The 24,341-nt window shown below is 49.7% G+C and overlaps 1 protein-coding gene across 1 annotated transcript; it reads left to right on the top strand.

The window, feature by feature from the left end:
• Positions 1-20,865: 20,865 nt before the first annotated feature.
• Positions 20,866-22,565, top strand: LOC134734897 (putative ciliary rootlet coiled-coil protein-like 1 protein). Its single transcript, XM_063628252.1, has 3 exons — positions 20,866-21,000; positions 21,938-22,099; positions 22,448-22,565. Exons 1-3 carry the CDS (start codon positions 20,956-20,958, stop codon positions 22,526-22,528), a joined length of 288 nt encoding a protein of 95 aa, XP_063484322.1. The 5' UTR covers positions 20,866-20,955; the 3' UTR covers positions 22,529-22,565.
• Positions 22,566-24,341: the final 1,776 nt, after the last annotated feature.

Genomic DNA, 24,341 nt, shown 5'->3' with positions numbered 1-24,341 from the left:
ATCTACCCCCATTTATACCATTTCCTACCAAGAAAAAGAAAGTGGCACAAATAAACCAGCCAGAAAGCAGCAGTTACTTCCAGATAAAAAAGGAATAAACCTCCTTTCCCTGACATTCGGAAGATTCTGGGCCTAAGAATCCAGCAGACAGAAATTATTTTAGATTATATTTCCATTTCACTTCCACTAATTTTGATCTGGATACCAAAAGATGTGCAAAATAGCCCAATAGTAAGGTTTAGTTTTTAGTCCGGGCACGGTGGCTCACGCCTGTAATTCCAACACTTTGGGAGGCCAAGGCAGGCAGATAGCATGAGGTCATGAGTTCGAGACCAGCTGGGACAACATGGTGAAAGCCTGTCTCTACTAAAAATACAAAAAAAAGAAAAAGAAAAAAATTAGCCCGGTGTGGTGGTGCACGCTTGTAATCCCAGCTACTCCGGAGGCGGAGGCAGGAGAATTACTTGAACTGGGAGGCGGAGGTTGCAGTGAGCCGAGATCACACCCCTGCACTTTAGCCTGGGTGACAGAGCAAAACTCTGTCTCAAAAAACAAAAACAAAACAAAAAACCATCAAGTGACATTTAGAAAAAAAATTTTTGTTTGGTTTTTGTGTCTTATTTCGTTTTTTGAGACAGGGTCTTGTGCTATCATCCAGGCTGAAGTGCAGTGGTGCGATCATAGCTCACTGCAGCCTCTAACTCCTGAGCTCAAGGGATCCTCCCACCTCAGCCTCCCAAGTAGCTGGAATTATAGGTGTGTGCCATCATGCCTGATTAATTTTTTAAATTTTTTTGTAGAGATGGAATCTCCTATGTTGCCCAGGTTGGTCTCAAACTCCTGACTCAAGCAATCCGCTCACCTTGGCCTCCGAAAGTGCCGGAATTACAGGGACAAGCCACCATGCCTGACCAAAAATATTATTTTTAAATGGCTTGCTTTTATTTTTCTTTTAAAAGCACATATGTTTTGAGTGTTATAATTTATGTTAGAATTTGACACCATGATATGAGTGCTTGAACAAGCACCAAAGTTGCTTAAATTTTTTTTTTTTGAGACAGAGTCTCGCTCTTTCGCCCAGGCTGGAGTGCAGTGGCGCTTTCTTGGCTCATTGCAAGCTCTGCCTCCCGGGTTCACGCCATTCTCCTGCCTCAGCCTCCTGAGTAGCTGGGATTACAGGCGCCCGCCACCGCACCTGGCTAATTTTTTGTATTTTTAGTAAAGACAGGGTTTCACCGTGTTAGCCAAGATGGTCTCGATCTCCTGACCTCGTGATCCACCCGCCTCAGCCTCCCAAAGTGCTGGGATTACAGGTGTGAGCCACCGCGCCCGGCCCTAAATTTTTTTTTTCTTTTTTATTTTTGAGAAAAGATTTCACTGTCACCCGGGCTGGAGACAGTGGCGCGATTTCCGCTTACTGCGACCACGACCTTCTGGGCTCAGGCGATCCTCTCACCTCAGCCTCCTGAGTAGCTGGGACTACAGGTGTGTGCCACCATGCCTGGCTCATGTTTGTGTTTTTTTAAGAAATGGGGTTTTGCCACATTGCCCAGGCTGGTCTTGAACTCCTGGGCTCAAGCGATCTGCCCGCCTCAGCCTCCCAAAGTGCTAGGATTACAGGTATGAGCCACCACACCCAGCCTCTTTAATTTTTTTCTAGGGAAAAGCTGAATTAGATCACACGTTTTCAGAGGTTTCTCAGTTTAAGGAATGTGTGTGTTGGCTGGGCGCAGTGGTTCACACCTGTAATCCCAGCACTTTGGGAGGCAGAGGCAGGCGGATTACCTGAGGTCAGGAGTTCGAGGCCAGCCTGGCCAACATGATGAAACACCATCTGTAATCCCAGTTTGAACTGGGAGGCGGAGGTTGCAGTGAGCTGAGATTGTGCCACTACTGCACTCCAGCCTGGGTGACAGAGCGAGACTCCATCTCAAAAAAAAAAAAAAAAGAAAAGAAAAAAGAAATGGTATGTTGGCAGGATGCAGTGGCTCGCTCACTCCAGCACTTTGGGAGGCCGAGGTGGGTGGGTCATCTGAGGTCAGGGGTTTAAGACCAGCCTGGCCAACATGGCAAAACCCCGTCTCTACTAAAAATACAAAAATTAGCCGGGCGAGGTGGGGTGGCGGGTACCTGTAATCCCAGCTACTCGGGAGGCTGAGGCAGGAGAATCACTTGAGCCTGTGAGGCAGAGGTTGCAGTGAGCCGAGATCATGCCACTGCACTCCAGCCTGTGTGATAGAGCGAGACTCCGTCTCAAAAAAAAACAAGAAAGAAATGTGTGTTGCAATCCACTTCCCAGTTTTTTTTCTGCCCGAATATGCCTTAATGGGTAACAAATCAGAGCACAGTAAAAGGAAAGTAAAAGGAACAAAAGATAACGCATGGCACTGTGTACATCAAGCCTTCTTTGTCATTAGGAAATAGAAATACATTGTGCATATCTGGATTAAAATATCTCTTGCAGTCATAATTAGTAAACAAGAATAGCAACAAAGAGACCACACATAGTTAGGTCCCAGGTTAAGGAGGTATTGGAAAGTAAGTTAGTTTGCTGGAGAATGATCAAGTTCTTTGTTCCTGGTGAAAGTCATTGATACTGGCTAGCTTTCAGGCTCTCCCATCTCAGGGCTATTGAGTATAATCTGAGCAGCCATTCTGTAATCATTACGGGACTTGGATTCCTGAGTGAGGTAAAGAGGATGTGCATTTATGATGGTCAGACTTAGGGCGGGATAGGTTAGGGAGCTGTGAGCCGTGTAGCAGAGATGGAGGGGCCGCTCAGTTATGTGCAAAATTACACATTTCACTCTGAGATTATTGTGCTAAATCAAATGCCTATTCATATGGCGAATGTTATTAACTGCCTTTGAAAATGTGTTCCACCTCCTAATACTTTAAAAATTTTAATACACTGTCCATCTTTCATCACGGACAAGACTCTCTGCTTGTTCTTGGCAGACGAGAAAAGAAAATGGACGAGGCCTTTAATAGGATTACAATTACATTTTACTCTCCACGTTTCCTTCTTTATTAAACTTTCTATATGCCACAATTTTAACGTTGATATCCTCCAGGTGCGGTGGCTCACGCCTGTAATCCTAGCACTTTGGGAGGCCGAGGCAGGTGGATTACCTGAGGTCAGGAGTTTGAGACCAGCCCGACCAACATGGTGAAACCTCATTTCTACTAAAAATACAAAATTAGCCAGGCATGGTGGCGCGTGCCTGTAATCCCAGCTACTTGGGGGGCTGAGGCAGGAGAATCACTTGAACCTAGGAGGCGGAGGTTGCAGTGAGCCAAGATCATGCCACTGCACTCCAGCCTGGACAACAAGAGTGAAACTGTGTCTCAAAAACAAAACAAAACAAAACAAATTGATATCTTGTGCTTTTCAAAGTTGTTGTGAGATATTAGACTAAATGATCCATCGCTAGGCTCTAAAACATTCTTTATTGCTTTATTATAATAGAATTAAATTGTGGCCAGGCACAGCGGCTCACACCTGTAATCCCAGCACTTTGGGAGGCCAAGGCGGGCAGATCATGTGAGGTCAGGAGTTCGAGACTAGCCTGGCCAACATGGTGAAACCCCATCTCCACTAAAAATATAAAAATTAGCCAGCATGGTGGCAGGTGCCTGTAATCCCAGCTACTTAGGGGGCTGAGGCAGGAGAATCGCTTGAACCTGGGAGACAGAGGTTGCAGTGAGCCGAGATCGTGCCATTGCACTCCAGCCTGGGTGACAAGAGTGGAACTCCATCTCAAAATAATAATAATAGTAATAATAGTAAAATTGCAGAAGGAAAAGGAAAAGAGGGAGAAAATAAGAAATAGGGAGGCCATTCTGAGAGCATCTAACATACAGTCCAGGAGTTGAGAATGGGGTGGATGGCAAATACTTTAAGAAATAAGATCTGAGGATTTTTCCAGAATAGAAGAAAGACATGAGCCTTCAGATTAAAAGTACCCAAATACTGAGTAGCTTCAATAAAAATAAGTCGTCAAACACATCAAACTGACGGCTGTGGTAGCCTCCGAAAGGGTTGGGATTGGTTTGATGCTCATAGGAGATCTTCGCCTTAGCTGTAACGCATACATTTTTTATGAGGAGACAGGATCGGTGCGTTTCACATGCAGTCAGGAACTGTTTTTAAAATAATCTAACCAGACTTAAACGTCGAATTCCTAACCGGAAAGCTAATACTTGGAAGCCAGGGAGAGACGTCTTAAGTGAGCGGTCACTTGAATCATCATGTAGGGTGTCTGCCCTGGAAAAGCCAGAGCGTAGGGGAGGAGACAAAGCCCCAGAAAAATATACTGGGAAAACTCCCAATATAGACGGAGATACCAACTGCTGGCACCACCAGCCCCTGTTGGTGATATGCTATGTGCCTAACAAACAGTAGCTGATCTAAACTTCATGGCCATCCTACAAGGCTGGGCTATCATTATTTCCACATTATAAAGAATCTGAGGCTGGGCCCACTTTGGGAGGCCAAGGCAGGCGGATCACTTGAGGTCAGGAGTTTGAGACCGGCCTGGCCAACATGGTGAAAACCCGTCTCTACTAAAAATACAAAAATTAACCAGGCATGGTGGCATGTGCCTGTAGTCCCAGCTACTTGGGAGGCTGAGACAGGAGAATTGCTTGAACCTGGGAGGCAGAGGTTGCAGTGAGCCAAGATTGTACCATTGCACTCCAGCCTGGGCGACAGAGTGAGACCCTGTTTCAAATAAATAAATAAATAAATAAATAAATAAATAAATAAATCAGAGCTGTGCTCTTAATTAATTAATTAATTTTTGAGAGGGAGTCTTGCTCTGTCTCCCAGGCTGGAGTACAGTGGCATGATCTCGGCTCACTACAACCCGTCTCCAGAGTACAAGCAATTCTCCTGCCTCAGCCTCCCAAGTAGCTGGGATCAGCACGCCTGGCTAATTTTTGTATTTTTGGTAGAGATGGGGTTTTGCCATGTTGGCCAGGCTGGTCTCGAACTCCTGACCTCAGGTGATTCGCCTGCCTCAGCCTCCCAAAGTTCTGGGATTACAGGCGTGAGCCACCACGCCCAGCCCACTCTCAATTTCATATTTTGCAAATGCAGTGAGGACACAGAGGAGACGAGGGGCTAACTTGCATTTGTGGATGAGGGGCCCAGAGAGGAGCAGCGCAGGACACATTTGAGTGGGCCTTGAAGGGCAAATAGGGTTTTGCCAGAGCTGGGAGAAAGGACCATCTCACGGAAGATAACTCATAAGCAAAGTGGCAGGGCTGGATGTGGCCTGGGGGGAGTAGGGGAAGTGGATGTGAGCAGGAGGGCGAGTGTCCCAGTGAGGGGAGGTCTCTAATGGTCTCTTATGTACTTGAGCTTAAACCCCAGACTATGAATGAGCGAGCCACCTGCTCTGTCCTGTTTCTTTTCGAGATGGAGTCTCGCTCTGTTGCCCCGGCTGGAGGCAGTGGCACTATCTCGGCTCACCACAACCTCCGCCTCCCAGGTTCAAGCTATTCTCCTACCTCAGCCTCCCGAGTAGCTGAGACTACAAGCATGTGCCACCATGCCCGGCTAATTTTTGTATTTTTAGTAGACATGGGGTTTCACTATGTTGGCCAGGCTGGTCGAGAACTCCTGACCTCATGATCCACCGCCTCGGCCTCCCAAAGTGCTGAGATTACAGGCGTGAGCCACCGCGCCCAGCCTCCTCAGTTTCTTTTCTGTTCAGAGTACATGAGACGAAAGCGCTCAAACGTGCCTAGTGCATCCTAATTCTCAGTATGTTCGTTATAATTAGTTTTGATACAAGCAAGAGTAGTTGCCCTCTCACATTTCTGTATCAGCCATGACTTGTTTCAAGTGACGGAAACCCAGATCAGACAAATGGTTTTTATTTTGTTTTCTTTTGGAAGACTGGCATCGCCATGGAAAGTGCAAGGGTCCAGGTTGCGTTTGTTTCAGGGATGGCTAGATCCAGGGTCTCAGACGCTGCCCAGTCTCTCATCTCTGCTTCTCTCCACCTGAACTCTATTGTTCCAAACCTACACTGGAGTCATGGTGACCAGTGGCCATAGAGTCTCCCATCTTCACCACTGAACTGGAAGTCAGAGTCCCTCTCTCTAGCTCCAGGTTTAAGCAATCTTGGGGTTAAACACGCTTTGACGTAACATGGCCAGGGAGGTGGGGCCTGTAAAGACTTGTGGGTACCCATTTGGAACACATGGTGTATGTGAGGGAAAGGAGGATAGGAACATTCGCCAGAAGAGTGAGGTGTAGTTTCTGGGCAGATAAAACAGTCGAGTTCACTGTAACTTCACTTACATCCAAAAAAAAAAAATCCTTGCCCATACTGGTTTTTTGTCCAGTAACAGAATGAGTATCTTTTGTTTACACAGATTTAACATCAGTGACCAGACTCTGTGTGTGCATGCTTGTGCAGTTTACATCAGCGTATTTTCTTCTGAACACAGGATCAGAAAACTTGTTTTTCTCTCTGGAATCTTGTAACATCTTCTTTTTGTCTCTGTTGTTCTGAAATTTTATGCCAAGTTACCTTGGCATGAACCGATTTTCATCCAATTTTCTAGGAACTTAGTAGACCCTATGGAAACCAATGTTCTTTAAACTTCTTGAGTTTTCTTTGAAGATTTCCTTCCCTCTGTTTCCTCTGTTTTTTCTGGAACTGTCGAAACTCAAATATTATACTTCCTAGACTGGCCCTCTGATTTTCTCATTTCTCCCCTGTTTTATTTATTTATTTATTGAGACATGGTCTCGTTTTGTACCCCAGGCTGGAGCACAGTGCTATGATCTCGGCTCACTGCAACCACCACCTCCCGGGTTCGAGCGATTCTCCTGCCTCCCAAGTAGCTGGAACTATAGACACATGCCACCATGCCCAGCTAATTTTTGTACTTTTTGTAGAGACAGTTTCACCTTGCTGCCAGGTTGGTCTTGAACTTATGGACTCAAACAATCAGTCTATCTTGGCCTCCTAAAGTGCTGGGATTACAGGTGTGAGCCACTGTACCTGGTCCTATTTTCTGTCGATGTTGTTTTGCACTATTTTCTGTGACCTTCCCGTAACATAACTCCAACTCTTCTATTCTAATTTTCATTGCTATTGTCATTTTTATTTCAATACCTGTTTTATATGTGTGTCAAACATGATTTTACATAAAAAAACTGCTTTAGTTTTTTTTTTTTTTGACAGGCTGGAGTCGGAGGTTGCAGTAAGTTGAGATCGCACCACTGCACCCCAGCATGGGCGACTGAGCAAGACTGCCCTCACCGCAAGTGAGGGTTCCTGGATCTCGTGCAAGAAAGAATACAGGGAGAGTCCATAGAATAAAGTGAAAGCAAGTTTATTATTATTATTTTATTTATTCATTTTTTTTTTTGAGAAGAAGTCCTGCTCTGTTGCCCAGGCTGGAGTGCCAGTGGCACGATCTCGGCTCACTGCAACCTCTGCCTCGTGGGTTCACGTGATTGTCCTGCCTCAGCTTCCCGAGTAGCTGGGACTACAGGTGTGCGCCACCACGCCTGGCTAATTTTTTTGTATTTTTAATAGAGACAGAGTTTCACCGTGTTAGCCAGGATGGTCTTGATCTCTTGACCTCATGATCCCCCGCCTCGGCCTCCTAAAGTGCTGGGATTACAGGCGTGAGCCACCGCGCCCGGCCGAAAGCAAGTTTATTTAAGAAAGTAAAGGAATAAAAAATGGCTACTCCATAGACAAGGCAGCCTGACGGGTGCTGGTTGCCCATTTTTATGTTTCTTTTTTTTTTTTTTTTTATTTAAATAGCTAAGTAATGGGTATAGATTATTCATGCCTCCCCTTTTTAGACCATATCGGGTAACTTCCTGCTGTTGCCATGGCATTTGTAAACTGTCATGGCACCAGTGGGAGTGTAGCAGTGAGGATGACCAGAGGTCACTCTTGTCGCCATCTTGGTTTTCGTGGGATTTAACTTCTTCACTGCAACCTGTTTTATCAGCAAGGTCTTTATGACCTGTATCTTGTGCCGACCTCCTGTCTCATCCTGTGACATAACTGTCTGGGAATGCCTTAACTGTCCAGGAATGCAGCCCTGGTCTCTGCCTTATTTTATCCAGCCCCTATTCAAGATGGATTTGCTCTGGTTCAGATGCTTCTGACACCACCATGCCCAGCTAATTTTTGTATTTTTTGTAGAGACAAGGATTCGCCATGTTGCTCAGACTGGTCTCAAACTCCTAGACTCAATGAATCCTCCTGCCTTGGCCTTCCAAAGTGTTGGGATTACAGGCATGAACCACCGCACCCAGCCAAACGTTTTTTTTGAGACAGAGTTTCACTCTTGTTGCCCAGGCTGGAGTGCAATGGCTCAATCTCAGCTCACCACAACCTCCACCTCCCAGGTTCAAGTGATTCTCCTGCCTCAGCCTCCCAAGTAGCTGAGATTACAGGCAAGCGCCCCCTTGCTGGCTAATTTTGTATTTTTAGTAGAGATGGGGTTTCTCCATGTTGGTCAGGCTGGTCTCGAACTCCCAACCTCAGGTGATCCACCCGCCTTGGCCTCCCAAAGTGCTAGGATTACAGGCGTGAGCCACAGCGCCCAGCGCAAAAGTTCTTTTTAATTAAAAACGTGATTTACAGCTGGACTTGGTGGCTCACGCCTGTAATCCCAGCACTTTGGGAGGCCAAGGCAGGCAGATCACGAGGCCAGGAGTTTGAGACCAGCCTGGCCAAGATGGGGAAACCCCGTCTCTACTAAAAATACAAAAAGTTAGCCGGGCATGGTGGCACGTGCCTGTAATCTCAGCTACTCAGGAGGCTGAGGCAGGAGAATTGATTGAACCTAGGAGGCGGAGGTTGCAGTGAGCCGAGATTGTGCCACTGCACTCCAGTCTGGGCAACAGAGCAGGATTCAGTCTCAAAAACAAACAAACAAACAAACAAACATGATTTAAAAATATAGACAGAGCCGGGTGTGGTGGCTCACACCTGTAATCCCAGCACTTTGGGAGGCTGAAGCGGGCAGATCATGAGGTCAGATCGAGACCATCCTGGCTAACATGGTGAAACCCCGTCTCTACAAAAAAAAAAAAAAAACACAAAAAAATTAGCCTGGCGGGTGGCGGGTGCCTGTAGTCCCAGCTACTCAGGAGGCTGAGGCAGGAGAATTGTTTGAACCGGGAAGCAGAGGTTGCAGTGAGCTGAGATCGCGACATTGCACTCCGGCCTGGGAGACAGAGCGAGACTCCATCTAAAAAAAAAAAAAAAATATATATATATATATATATATATAGACAGAGAGAAGAATCCAGAAGGCCCAAGGGCAAAGGAGAGACAAAAGACAGCATTGACTCAGAGAGAGGGAGACAGAGAGAAGCTAACAGTTTACCAGTCCCTCCTTTCATTCATGTAGCAACCATTTACTGAGCCTGTCTTCCTTGCTTGTAACTGTGCAAGTCATTATGTATATGGATGAACAAGACTGAAGAGGGCCTTCCCCTTTTGGCACACGCACTCCAGTGGGGGAGAAATACTGAAACACATAGCCGCATGGATAATGATTTCATTAATTAGAATTTTTTTTTAGGCTGGGCGTGGTGGCTCACATCTTTAATACCAGCACTTTGGGAGGCCAAGGCAGGTGGATCACCTGACATCCGGAGTTTGAGACCAGCCTGACCAACATGGAGAAACCCTATCTCTACTAAAAATACAAAATTAGCCGGGTGTAGTGGCGCATGCCTGTAATCCCAGCTACTCGGGAGGCTGAGGCAGGGGTGTCACCTGAACCAGGAGGTGAAGGTTGTGGTGAGCCGAGATCAAACCATTGCACTCCAGCCTGGGCAACAAGAGAGAAACAGGATTTTGCTCTGCCATTCAGACTGGAGTGCAGTGGCACAATCTTGGCTCATTACAACCTCTGCCTCCCAGGTTCAAGCTATTCTCCTGCCTCAACCTCCCAGGTAGCTGGATTACAGGTTTACACCACCACAACCAACTAATTTCCATATTTTTAGTAGAGACAGGGTTTTGACGTGTTGACCAGGCTGGTCTTGAACTCCTGGCCTCAAGTGATCTGCCTGCCTCAGCCTCCTAATGTGCTGAGATTATAGGGGTGAGCCACCGCGCCCAGCCTATGATTTCATTTATTAGAATTGTAACTCTTAATAGTGCCATTGCCCAATGCATACGGCAAGTCAATATGTCAAGACACCAGGTTGCAGCAGAGAAAGAGGTTTAATCACAAGACTATCAAAGGAGGAGAGGAGAGGAGACCTCAAATCAGTCTCCCTGACGAGTTTGGGGCTAGAGTTTTTAAAGGTTTTGGAGTGCGCCGAAGTGTAGAGATCATTGGTCAAAGAATGCAGGATGAAGTGATAGGACACGGAGATGTGGAAATGGTATTCTCATGCTGGTTCAGTTCCTTGGTGACGGTTTTTGTTTGTTTGTTTGTTTGTTTTGATAGAGAGTTTAGCTCTTGTCGCCCAGGCTGGAGTACAGCGGTGCGATCTCGACTCACTGCAACCTCCGCCTCCTGGGTTCAAGCGATTCTCTTGCCTCAGCCTCCTGAGTAGCTGGGATTACAGGCATGCGCCACCATACCCGGCTAATTTTGTATTTTCAGTAGAGACAGAGTTTCTCCATGTTGGTCAGGCTGGTCTTGAACTCCCGACCTCAGGTGATCTAGCCACCTTGGCCTCCCAAAGTGCTGGGATTACAGGCGTGAGCCACCATGCCCGGCTGGTGAGGGTCTTTAAACTGGTTGGTCAGCTGTTCCTCTGACATTTAGGTTCTGCTTAATCAATTCTTTTTTTTTTTGAGACGGAGTCTCACTCTGTTGCCCAGGCTGGAGTGCAGTGGTGCGATCTCGGCTCACTGCAAGCTCCATCTCCCAGGTTCATGCCATTCTCCTGTCTCAGCCTCCCGAGTAGCTGGGACTACAGGTGCCCACCACCGTGCCCAGCTAATTTTTTGTATTTTTAGTAGAGATGGGGTTTCACTGTGTTAGCCAGGATGGTCTTGATCTCCTGACCTCATGATCCACCTGCCTCGGCCTCCCAAAGTGCTGGGATTACAGGCGTGAGCCACCGCTCCCAGCCTTGCAATTCTTTTTTTTTTTTTTTTTTTTTGAGACAGAGTTTTGCTCTTGTTGCTCAGGCTGGAGTGCAATGGCATGATCTTGGAGTGATCTTGGCTCACTGAAAACTCTGCCTCCCAAATTCATGCAATTCTCCTGCCTCAGCCTCTCAAGTAGCTGGGATTACAGGTGCTCACCACCATGCCCAGCTAATTTTTTTGTATTTTTAGTAGAGATGGGATTTCACCATGTTGGCCAGGCTGGTCTCCAACTCCTGACCTCAGGTGATCCACCTGCCTCGGCTTCCCAAAGTGATGGGATTACAGGCGTCAGCCACCGCACCCTGCCCTGCTTAAGCAATTCTTAAAGAAAGCCTTATGATTTTAAGTCAGAAATCCTATCTAGAGGAACACTGGGGACACAAATGGTCATTATCTAGTGTTACTTGACTTTTGATCACAAGGAAGTGGGTCAAAGTGCAGCCTTGTTAATTAATGCTCAATTATAACTGTATATCTGTCTGGAATTCTTGTTAACTCTGTAAGGACATCCTTACAGTCATAATCACAGATGTGAATTCATGACAAGACTAATTATTTGTAAGTGCTCCAAAGGTAAAATAGAGTGTACTCTAAAGACATGTTAAAAAAAAAAAAAAAAGGGGCTGGGCATGGTGTCTCACACCTGTAATCCCAGCGCACTTTGGGAGGCCAAGGTGGGTGGATCACTTGAGGTCAGCCATTTGAGACCAGCCTGGCCAACATGGTGAAACCCCATCTCTACTAAAAATACAAAAAGCAGCTGGGTGTTATGACACATGCTTGTAGTCCCAGCTACTGAGGAGGCTGAGGCAGGAAAATCACTTGAACCCAGAAGGCAGAGGTTGCAGTGAGCCAAGATCCTGCCACTGCACTTCAGCCTGAGTGACAGAGTAAGACTCCTTCTCAAACAACAACAACAACAACAAAAACAACTTAGGGCTGGGTGTGGTAGCTCATACCTGTAATCCCAGTAGTTTGGGAGGCCCAGGTGGGATTGCTTGAGCCCAGGAGCTTAAGACCAGCTTGGGAAACACAGTGAGACACCCCATCTCCATTAAAAAAAAAAAAAAAGAGGCCGGGCACGGTGGCTCACACCTGTAATCCCAACACTTTGGGAGGCTGAGGTGGACGGATCACCTGAGGTTGGGAGTTTGAGACCAGCCTCTCCAACATTAGCAAAATTAGCCGGGCATGGTGGCGAATGCTTGTAATCCTAGTTACTCCAGAGGCTGAGGCAGGAGAATCATTTGAACCTGGGAGGCGGAGGTTGCAGTGAGCCGAGATCACACCATTGCACTCCAGCCTGGGCAACAAGAGGGAAACTCTGTAGTCCCAGCAACTTGGGAGGCTGATTTAGGAAGATCACTTGAACCTAGGAGTTCAAGGCTGCAGTGAGCTATAATCATGCCACTGCACTCCAGCCTGGGCAACAGAGTGAGACTCAAAATAAATAAATAAATAAATAAATAAATAAATAAAATAAAATAAAGACTTATAACAAAATTGGAAAGATATATGACACCCAGCCTGGGGCCTCAGGGAATAATTTTCTGCTGGGACCTCCAGGATAACTAGGAGCTAGCCAGACAAAGAGCAAGAGGAAAGAATATTGTAGAAAGAAGAAATAGGGGCCGATCATGGTGGCTCACACCTGTAATCCCAGCTACTTGGGAGGCTGAGGCATGAGAATCACTTGAACCCAGGAGGCAGAGGTTGCAGTAAGCTGAGATCTTGCCACTGCATTCCCGCCTAGGTGACAGAGGGAGACTCCATCTCAAAAAAAAAAAAAAAGAATAAGAAATAGGGTGTGCAGGCTGAGCACCGTGGCTCACGCCTGTAATCCCAGCACTTTGGGAGGCCGAGGAGGGTGGATCACCTGAGGTCAGGAGTTCGAGACCAGCCTGACCAACATGGAGAAACCTTGTCTCTGCTAAAAATACAAAATTAGCCAGGCATGGTGGCACGTGCCTGTAATCCCAGCTACTCGGGAGGCTGAAGCAGAAGAATCGCTTGAACCCGGGAGGCGGAGGTTGTGGTGAGCCGAGATCGTGCCATTGCACTCCAGCCTGGGCAACAAGAGCAAAACCCCATCTCAAAAAAAAAAAAAGAAACAAATAGGGTGTGCAGAGGCCTTGGGGTAATAAAGAGTATGTCACATTCAGATAACTGGGGGAAAGCTGGTATGGCTGGAGTGAACAAGAGGAGATAAGACATAAGCCACTGGGCAGGATCAGATCAGGCCACTCCTGCGGCACAATGGGAAGCACTACTATGTCAACCTAAAGGGAAAAAATGAGGCAAACTTAGAAGTAGAGAGTTAATTTTGGCCAAATTTGAGGGCTGCAACCCAACAGCATAGATTCAAGTTGTCCCGAATATACATTCCGATTAGTGACAGTTACAAATGAGATTTTTAAAGGAAAAGAGGCCAGGCATAGTGGCTGATGCCTGTAATCCTAGCACTTTGGGAGGGTGAGGCAGGCAGATTGCCTGAACTCAGGAGTTCGAGACCAGACCAGCCAAGATGTTGAAACCCCATCTCTATTAAAAATACAGGCTGGGGCCGGGCACGGTGGCTCACGCCTGCAATCCCAGCACTTTGGGAGGCCAAGGTGGGTGGATCATGAGATCTGGAGTTCAAGACCAGCCTGACCAAGATGGTGAAACCCCATCTCTACTAAAAAATACAAAAACTAGCTGGACGCGGTGGCAGGTGCCTGTAATCCCAGCTACTCGGGAGTCTGAGGCAGGATAATTGCTTGAACCCGGGAGGCGGAGTTTGCAGTGAGCCGATATCGTGCCACTGCACTCTAGCCTGGGTGACAGAGCAAGACTGCCTCAAAAAAAAAAAAAAAAAAAAAAAAAAATACAGGCCGGGCGTGGTGGCTCATGCCTGTAATCCCAGCCCTTTGGGAGGCTGAGGTGGGTGGCTTACCTGCGGTCAGGAGTTCAAGACCAGCCTGACCAACATGGTGAAACCCATCTCTACTAAAAATACAAAAGTTAGCCAGGCATGGTGGTACATGCCTGTAATCCCAGCTACTCAGGAGGCTGAGGCAGGAGAATCACTTGAACCTGGGAGACAGAGGTTCCAGTGAGCTGAGATTGCGCCATTGCACCGCAGCCTGGGAGACAGAGCAAGACTCTATCTCAAAACAGCAACAACAACAACAAAAAATTAGCCGGACGTGATGGTGCGCACCTGTAATTCCAGTTACTCGGGAGGCTGAGGCACGAGAATCACTTGAACCCAGGAGGCAGAGGTTGCAGTGAGCCCAGATGATGCCATTGCATTACAGCCTGGATGACAGAGCAAGACTCTGTCTCAAAAAAATAAATAAATAATAAATAAATAAAGGAAAAGAGGAGGCAATTCCTAAGCTGTTTACCAGGAATTTACATGAAAACAACATAAGCTATTGATCGGCTGTACACTGTTGTTTGTATCACAGATTCCTGCAACAGGAAGATAATGGGTGAGGTAGCTAATCAGAAACAAAATGCTTTTAAACAATTGCCCCTGGGCATGAGTGGAGAGGCATGACTAAAGTCCCATGCTTATGTATCTCTGGGCTTGATTTTTTTTGCATATCTCACTGAGCTCAGGCTGCTCTGTGCATTTTTCTTTTCTCAACTTCAAGGCCTTTAAGGAGGGCAGCAGCCCGATGTCACAAACAGTTTAGGAAGGTCACCCTGGAGGCAGGTCCATATGTGCTGCCATGGAAAAACACTCAAGACAGACTCTTAAAGAAGCTGGCTGCCAAATGAAACACAGAGCTATCCCAGTTATGAAAACACAACCAAACAAAATACAGGTCTGAGTGAAAATACACAGTCAAAGGTCTAAAAGGACATACAGATAACTAATAACACAATTTACCCCCTTGAGGAGCAGAGGACTTGGAATTTGTGAAATTTAACATTTGCTTTGTGCTGAATTTTGCTTGGATTTTGCAATGATAGTAAATGCCTGTATTACTTGCGTAATTAAATAAATGACCAAATAAATACATGAATTCTGTTTTTGTTTTGTTTTGTTTTGTTTTGTTTTTGAGAGGGAGTCTCGCTCTTTCACCCAGGCTGGAGTGCAGTGACGCCATCTCGGCTCACTGCAAGCTCCGCCTCACGGGTTCACGCCATTCTCCTGCCTTAGCCCCCCAAGTAGCTGGGACTACAGGCACCCGCTACCGCGCCCGGATAATTTTTTGTATATTTAGTAGAGACAGGGTTTCACCATGTTAGCCAGGATGGTCTCGATCTCCTGACCTCATGATCCGCCCACCTCGGCCTCCTAAAGTGCTGGGATTACAGGCGTGAGCCACCGCGCTCGGCCTAAATTCTGTTTTAATAAAAGCAAATAAACAAATAGGTTGGTTTTTCTTTTTCTTTTTTTCTTTTTTTTTTTTTTTGAAACAGGGTTTTGCTCTTGTTGCCCAGGCTGGAGTGCAGTAGCACGATCTCGATTCATTGCAACCTCTGCCTCTCAGGTTCAAGTGATTCTCCGGCCTTAGCCTCCTGAGTAGCTGGGATTACAGGCGTCCGCCACCATGCCCAACTAATTTTTGTATTTTTAGTAGAGATGGGGTTTCACCATGTTGGCCAGGCTGGTCTTGAAGTCCTGAGCTCAGGTGATCCACCTGCCTCAGCCTCCCAAAGTGCTGGGATTACAGGCGTGAGCTGCCACGCCTGGCCCACAGGTTGGTTTTTCAAAAGCAGACCCCAACATGAGAATGCTTGCACGAGTGCTTAATTAAGGAGGGCTGTACGGAGAAACTGGTAAGGCAGTGGGGAAGCAGGAAGGTGAAGGGGAAGAAGACAAACAAGGGTGTGATTTCAGACAAAATTCCCAGAGGGGTGCATTACCAGCCTGACCTGACCTGACCTGGCAATTCCAGGTTGGGTAGCGGGGCCGGGGGAACTAACTACTGCCTGTCCTGAGGTAAGAGTGCTGGTGTTCACTTCTATTCTGCTCAATCATTGGCCAAAGCATGTCCAGAGGGCAGGACGTGGGGAGGAGGAGAGGGCAAAATTTCCAGGTACTTCCAAGTACTATTGCCAAGACAGGGCAGCTCCAGTAGCTGAACACAGTCTTCTGAACAAGGTCCACGTGATCCACTGGAAACTAAGGCACCAGCTCTGAAACTAGGAAAGGAGCACACAGAAATGATAAGAAGATATCCAAGGGAATCTGGATTGAGCATCAACAGTCTCCACTTTGGCAGGCCGAGGGGGTTGGATGGCGAGATCAGGAGTTCGAGACCAGCCTGACCAACATGGTGAAACCCTGTCTCTACTAAACATACAAAAATTAGCCAGGCACGGTGGCACGTGCCTGTAATCCCAGCTACGTAGGATGCTGAGGCAGGAGAATCACTTGAACCCGGGAGGTGGAGATTGCAGTGAGCTGAGATGGCGCCATTGCACTCCAACCTGGGCAACAGAGCAACTCCGTCTCAAAAAAAAAAAATGGCTACTCCATAGGCAGAGCTGCCACAAGGGCTGCTGGTTGGCAAAAAAAAAAAAAAAAAAAAAAAAAAAAAAAAAAAAAAAAAAAAAATTGATAGATAATATGTTAAATTACCTATTAAGCGGCCAGGCGCAGTGGCTCACACCTTTAATCCCAGCACTTTGGGAGGCCGAGGCGAGCGGATCAAGAGGTCAAGAGATCAATACCATCCTGGCCAACATAGTGAAACCCTGTGTCTACTAAAAATACAAAAAAATTAGCTGGGTGTGGTGGTGCACACCTGTAGTCCCAGTTACTCTGGAAGCTGAGGCAGGAGAATCGCTTGAACCTGGGAGGCAGAGGTTGCAATGAGCCGAGATCGTGCCACTGCACTCCAGCCTGGCAACAGAACAAGATTCCGTCTCAAAAAAAACAAAAAACATTGTCTATTAAACATAGGTAATTTATGTTACCACGGTGGCTCATGCCTGTAATCCCAGCACTTTGGGAGGCACAGGTGGGTGAATTGCTTGAGCCAAGGAGTTCGAGACCAGCCTGGGCAATATGATGAACCCCATCTCTACAAAAAATACAAAAATTAGGCCAGGCGCGGTGGCTCACGCTTGTAATCTCAGCACTTTGGGAGGCCGAGGCGGGCGGATCACGAGGTCAGGAGATCGAGACCATGGTGAAACCCTGTCTCTACTAAAAATACAAAAAAATTAGCTGGGCGTGGTGGCGGGCGCCTGTAGTCCCAGCTACTCGGAGAGGCTGAGGCAGGAGAATGGCGTGAACCCGGGAGGCGGAGCTTGCAGTGAGCCAAGACCGCGCCACTGCACTCCAGCCTGGGCGACAGAGAGAGACTCCGTCTCAAAAAAAAAAAAAACAAAAAAAATACAAAAATTAGCCAGGTTTGGGGGCATGCACCTGTGGTCTCAGCTACTTGGGAAACTGAGGTGGGAGAATCACCTGAGCCCGGGAGGTCAAGGCTGCGATGAGCCGTGATCCTGCCACTCCACTCCAGCCTGGGTGACAGAGTGAGACCCTGTTTCAAAGAAATTAAAAAAAAAAAAAAGGTGATATGTGCCATGTTTGAAACCAAAAAATTCAGTTAATACAAAAATGGATATTCTCTCCTAGCCCTTGTTGCTTCGCCTCAGAAGAACTATGTTTCCAGAGATAGTCTATGCCTGTAAAAGTATGTATGAGGCCGGGCATGGTGGCTCACACCTGTAATCCTAGCACTTTGGGAGGCCGAGGCAGGTGGATCACCTGAGGTCGGGAGTTCGAGACCAGCCTGACCAACATGGAGAAACCCCCATCTCTACTAAAAACACAAAATTAGCCAGGCATGGTGGCCCATGCCTGTAATCCCAGCTACTCTGGAGGCTGAGGAAGGAGAATCGCTTGAACCCAGGAGGCGGAGGTTGCAGTGAGCCGAGATTGCGCCACTGCACTCCAGCCTGGGCAACAAGAGAGAAAATCTGTCTAAAAAAAAAAAAAAATTATGTATAGGCTGGACACAGTGGCTCGTGCCTGCAATCCCAGCACTTTGAGAGGTTGGGGCAGGAGAATCACTTGAGCCCAGGAGTTTGAAAACAACCTGGGCAATATAGTGAGATCCCGTCTCCACAAAAAATTTAAACATTAGTTGGGCCTGGTAGTGTCGGCCATTAGTCCCAGTTACTCAGGAGGCTGAAGTAGGAGGAGCAGTTGAGCCTGGAAAGTCAAGGTTTGAGCCTGGAAAATGAGCTGTGTTTATGCCACTGCACTCCAGCCTAGGTGACAGAGACATCTTGTCTTAAAAAAAGGAAAGAAAGAAAAGAAAAAAAAGGGTTTAAAAACTCTTAGCGTCCACAGATTTCCCCTTTTACTGTTTGCTGAAGAAAATTCTGTCTTTGACTCCCTTCCTAACCCTCTCCGGGCCTGTGAGGAGCTTCCTCCCTATTCAGTTTATTTCCTCCTCTGCTCCCCGCCCCGCCCCTGGCATCCCCCTCCTCTTTTTCAGTGAAGCCGCTGGAGGAAAGTCGGGTTTGGGAGAAGACCCACACAGGCAAGGACAGCAGGGGAACACTGACGTAGTTACACTCTTGTCACCAGCACTTTTATTAAGACGTGAAAAGACAAAGACAACAGAGGACAGCGGAGAATAATCTCTCTGTTTCAGCTGTTCCAGGATGTTATGCCAATTATCTGGAGTCCTTGATCTGATGTAGTAAAGAGCTAGGGACATTTTCCCTGAAGGCTTTCATTGCTGGCAAAATCTCATTACAGGTGTATACATTGATAGGTTGGCCACAGGATGGATAAAAGAAGAGCCTGTGACCTACATCTGCCAAGATACATGTGCGAAAATGCTCTCTGCAGCATTATTTTTTATTGTAAAATAGCAGAACGAATTTATTATTCAATAATTATAAAATGTTCAAATGTATGTGACTATATTCGGACAATGAAAAATGCAGCTGTTAAAAAGACAGGCAGAGACGCTCCTCACTTCTTCCCAGACGATAGGTGGCCGGGCAGAGGCGCTCCTCACTTCCCAGACGATGGGTGGTCGGGCAGAGGCGCTCCCCACTTCCCAGACGATGGGTGGCCGGGCAGAGGCGCTCCTCACTTCCCAGACGATGGGCGGCCGGGCAGAGGCGCTCCTCACCTCCCAGACGATGGGTGGCCGGGCAGAGGCACTCCTCACTTCCCAGATGGGGCAGCCGGGCAGAGGCGCTCCTCACTTTCCAGACGATGGGTGGCCGGGCAGAGGCGCTCCTCACCTCCCAGACGATGGGTGGCCAGGCAGAGGCGCTCCTCACCTCCCAGACGATGGGTGACCGGGCAGAGGCGCTCCTCACCTCCCAGACGGGGCGGCCGGGCAGAGGCGCTCCTCACTTCTTCCCGGACGGGGCGGCCGGGCAGAGGCGCTCCTCACTTCTTCCCGACGGGGCGGCCGGGCAGAGGCGCTCCTCACTTCTTCCCGGACAGGGCGGCCGGGCAGAGGCGCTCCTCACTTCTTCCCGGACGGGGCGGCCGGGCAGAGGCGCTCCTCACTTCTTCCCGGACGGGGGCGGCCGGGCAGAGGCGCTCCTCACTTCCCAGACGGTGGGTGGCCGGGCAGAGGCGCTCCTCACTTCCCAGACGATGGGTGGCCGGGCAGAGGCGCTCCTCACTTCTTCCCGGACGGGGCGGCCGGGCAGAGGCGCTCCTCACTTCTTCCCGGACGGGGCGGCCGGGCAGAGGCGCTGCTCACTTCCCAGACGGGGCGGCCGGGCAGAGGCGCTCCTCACTTCCCAGACGGGGCGGCCGGGCAGAGGCGCTGCTCACTTCCCAGACGGGGCGGCCGGGCAGAGGCGCTCCTCACTTCCCAGACGGTGGGTGGCCGGGCAGAGGCGCTCCTCACTTCTTCCCGGATGGGGCGGCCGGGCAGAGGCGCTCCTCACTTCCCAGACGATGGGTGGCCGGGCAGAGGCGCTCCTCACTTCTTCCCGGACGGAGCGGCCGGGCAGAGGCGCTCCTCACTTCTTCCCGGACGGGGCGGCCGGGCAGAGGTGCTCCTCACTTCTTCCCGGACGGGGTGGCCGGGCAGAGGCGCTCCTGACTTCCTCCCGGACGAGGCGGCCGGGCAGAGGCGCTCCTCTCCTCCCAGACGATGGGAGGCCGGGCAGAGGCGCTCCTCACTTCCCAGACAGGGTGGCTGGGCAGAGGTGGAGCGTATTATTCTTGTTTCTGAAGGCCCTTGGGGAGATGTGTCAGGCACTATTTTAAGCACATGTGAAATTTGTATCCTTGAAACAGGCTGGGCACGGTGGCTCATGCCTGTAATCCCAACACTTTGGGAGGCCGAGGCAGGCAAATCGCCTGAGGTTGGGAGTTCAAGACCAGCCCGACCAACATGGGGAAACCCCCGTCTCTACTAAAACTACAAAAATTAGCCAGGCATGGTGGTGAGTACCTGTAATCCCAGCTACTCGGGAGGCTGAGGCAGGAGAATTGCTTGAACCCGGGGGGCAGAAGTTGCAGTGAGCCGAGATCGCACCACTGTACTCCAGCCTGTGTGACAGAGCAAGGCTCTGTCTCAAAAAAATAAACAATGTCACGAGGCAACTGTTACCTCATTTTGCAGATGTAAAAACGGAGGCCCAGGGTCATGGAGCTAAGCAATAGTGGGCTTGGTTGCCCTGTGGCTCAGGCTCTTTCTCTCCAAACTCCTGCCTCAGGCCCGGTCCCCGCCCCAGCATCTTGCTGGCTACAGGAGGTTCAGGGCAGGAAAGTGACATGGGCCACCCGCCCGCCCTCTGTCCCGCAGCCACAGACAACTAGAGCAGCTGGAAGGGAAGCGCTCAGTCCTGGCCAAGGAGCTGGTGGAGGTGAGGGAGGTGCTGAGCCCACACCACGCTGCAACGGGACATGCTACAGGCCGAGAAGGCCGAGGTGGCCGAGGCGCTGACCAAGGTGGGTCCCTGTTTGCTGCACAACCACAGACCTACCTCTGACCCCCAGCCCCAAGCTTTCTCTGGCAAGGACTGGTCCCAGTGTCAGGCAGACGTCTGAGCCTCGTCACAGACTGACCCTTTCCTTCTGGATACAGGCTGATCTTTGTCACAGGCCACAGACCTCTGGACCTCTGGTCCCAGCCATAAGTGGACTGACCTCTCTTTATGGCCGTATCCCTGCTCTTCTGGATGCTCCTGGGGGCAGTGCCTATAGCTCAGGGTCATCCAGTGCCTGAGATTCAGCTCCTGGGGTCTGAGAGTTGGGGCCACAGCCCAGAGAGTCCTTGGCACGGACCTGCCCTGTCTGCTGCAGTCTGGGCTCTGAGCAGTGCTGTCCCTAGACCCTACTCGGGGGATCCTCTGAACTCTGGCCCTGCCCTGCAGCTTGAGCTATTTTTGCACAGCTCTGTGATGCATGGCTTTTATTTTTATTTTATTTTTTTTTTGAGACGGAGTCTTGCTCTGTCGCCCAGGCTGGAGTGCAGTGGCGCAATCTCGGCTCACTGCAAGCTCCGCCTCCCGGGTTCACGCCATTCTCCTGCCTCAGCCTCTCCGAGTAGCTGGGACTACAGGCGCCCGCCACCACGCCCGGCTAATTTTTTGTATTTTTAGTAGAGACGGGGTTTCACCGTGGTCTCGATCTCCTGACCTCGTGATCCGCCCGCCTCGGCCTCCCAAAGTGCTGGGATTATAAGTGTGAGCCACCGCGCCCAGCCCAATGCATGGCTTTTAAATGGCTCATAAGCAGCAGGCTTTCTGCGGTGATTTTTTTTTTCCATCTCACGCTGTGTCCCCTCCTTGTCTCCCCTCCCGTGTCTCTGAGGGTCTATCTCTCTGGGTCTCTTCTTGTCCCTCCTCATCTCCTCCTGGCCTTTCTGCCTTTCCTCATCTCTCAGGGCCTGACCCTGCAGGCTGAGGCTGGCCGCGTGGAGCTCGCGCTCTCCATGACGAAGCTGAGGGCAGAGGAGGCCTCCCTGCAGGACTCCCTGTCCAAGCTGAGCGCCCTTAATGAGAGCCTTGCTCAGGACAAGTTGGATCTGAACCGCCTTGTCGCCCAGGTACGCTGTGCACCTGCGGGCCCACCTGCCTTGCCCACCCATCCTCCCCATTCAGCGAGGCACCCCAGGCCCAGCCCTGCACCTGTCTTGGCCCCTGCCTCCCTCTCTGTCTCTTGTTCTCTGTCTGTCTCTGTCTGTCTGTCTATCCTCTCTAGGCATCAAAGCACAGAAGCTCCACAGGCCCTCCTCATCTCCCCCCTCCCCAGTGTCCCACACACCCAAGGGCACTGTCCCTCATTCCCTGGGAGCCTCCCCTGGGCTATTGTGGCTGGTGGGTGGGTGGAGGAGGCGTCCCGGTCCTGGGAGGGACGCCCTGCTCACGAAGCTCCACTCCTACCTGGCCCCCAGCTGGAGGAAGAAAAGGCCACCCTGCAGGGCTGGCAGCCGCAGGCGGAGCAGGAAGCCACAGTGGCACAGGAAGAGCAGTAGCGGCTGGAGGAGCTGCGTCTCAAAAAATAATAATAATAATGATACAGATTAATAACAGGTGAAGACTTTTTAGAATTGGAATCTTAGACTTTTGGGAACATCACATCTGGAAGAGACCTTCGGGTTTCAGGGATCCAGGGATCTTCATGCAGTGTCTATCCCGGAGCACCTGGGTTTCTGGGAGGGGCCTCTAGAGGATAGGGTAGGGGGTGCAGGAAGCAGGGTGCAGGTCTCCACCCTGAGGCCTGCGGAGCAGCTGCACTGGGTCTGTTTTATATATTCAGCTTCTCTGCTTAGGGTAATACAAGGGTTCTGTTACTCCCAAAGCTGAGCGAGGGCCCTTGTTTGTTTTTTTTTTTTTTTTTTTTTTTTTTTTTTTTTTTTTTTTTTTTTTGAGACAGAGTCTTGCTCTGTTGCCCAGGCTGGAATGCAGTGGCACGATCTGGGCTCACTGCAACCTCCGCCTCCGGGGTTTAAGCTGTTCGCCTGCCTCAGCGTGCCAAATAGCAGGGACTACAGGCGTGCACCACCATGGCCGGCTAATTTTTGTATTTTTAGTAGAGAGGGTTTCATCACGTTGGCCAGGCTGGTCTTGAACTCCTGACCTCAGGTGATCCACCTGCCAAAGTGCTGGGATTATAGGCATGCGCCACTGTGTCCGGCCAGGCCCTCGTTTTTGGACACATGTGCATTGCAGAGCTAGAGAAGGTAATGACTTGCCCAAGTACATATAGCACATCAGGGCAGACCCTGGGCTCGAACCCAGGCCTTCTGCCAGGACTGGGTTAGGCCCAGAGTTGGGGTGCTGCATGATGAACAAGCTGGGGGATGCTGGGAGTGCTGCTTAGTCTCTGGGTTGGGGCCAGCTCTCCCGGCAGCTGAGCAGGCGGGAGCAAGAGCTGGAGCAGGCCCGACGGGAGGCCCAGCTAATTGTTGTATTTTTAGTAGAGACAAGGTTTCGTCATTTTGGCCAGGCTGGTCTCGAACTCCTGACCTAAGGTTATCCACCTGCCCCAGCCTCCCAAAGTGCTGGGATCAGAGGCGTGAGCCACTATGCCCGGCCTTTTGTTTTTTTGAGACAGAGTCTCACTCTTGTCACCTAGGCTGGAGTGCAGTGGTGTGATCTCGGCTCACTGCAACTTCTGCCCCTTGGATTCAAGCGATTCTCCTGCCTCAGCCTCCTGAGTAGCTGGGACTACGTACATCCACCACCACGCCCAGCTAATTGTTGTATTTTTAATAGAGACGGGGTTTCACCATGTTGGCCAGGCTGATCTTGAACTCCTGACCTAAGGTGATCCACCTGTCCCAGCTTCCCAAAGTGCTGGGATTACAGGCGTGAGCCGTGGTGCCTGGCCTAGGGTTGTTATATGTTTGACATCCGTCCCATTTGGGAGGCCTTTTCATCAGTCATTTTATGCCTTTAATACCATTCTAGGTAGGCAGGAAAGGGGTCAGGACCAGTGGGCCCATGTGGCAGATAGGGAAACTGAGGCTCAGGGAGGGCAAGCCACTTCTTCAAGAGGACCCAAACTAGATGCCAGGCAGGCCCTCTACCTCTGGGATTTTGCCCATGTGGCTCACCTGGCCTAAGTCTGCTGGCCCAAGGAAAAGTTTCAACCCAACCCTGCCCTTTCCCCCATTCCTCTCGTGCAGGGGAGTTGGCGGGCCTGCGGCAGCAAATAATAGCTACACAGGAGAAAGCCAGTCTAGACAAGGAGCTGATGGCCCAGAAGCTGGTGCAGGTTGAGTGGGAGGCCCAGGCCTCTCTGCGGGAGCAGCGGGCAGCCCACAAGGAGGACTTGCAGCGACT

Source organism: Symphalangus syndactylus, chromosome 12, assembly GCF_028878055.3.
Source record: "Symphalangus syndactylus isolate Jambi chromosome 12, NHGRI_mSymSyn1-v2.1_pri, whole genome shotgun sequence".
NCBI classification, from domain to species: Eukaryota; Metazoa; Chordata; class Mammalia; order Primates; family Hylobatidae; genus Symphalangus; species Symphalangus syndactylus.
This window is presented reverse-complemented; position numbering and strand designations above follow the sequence as displayed.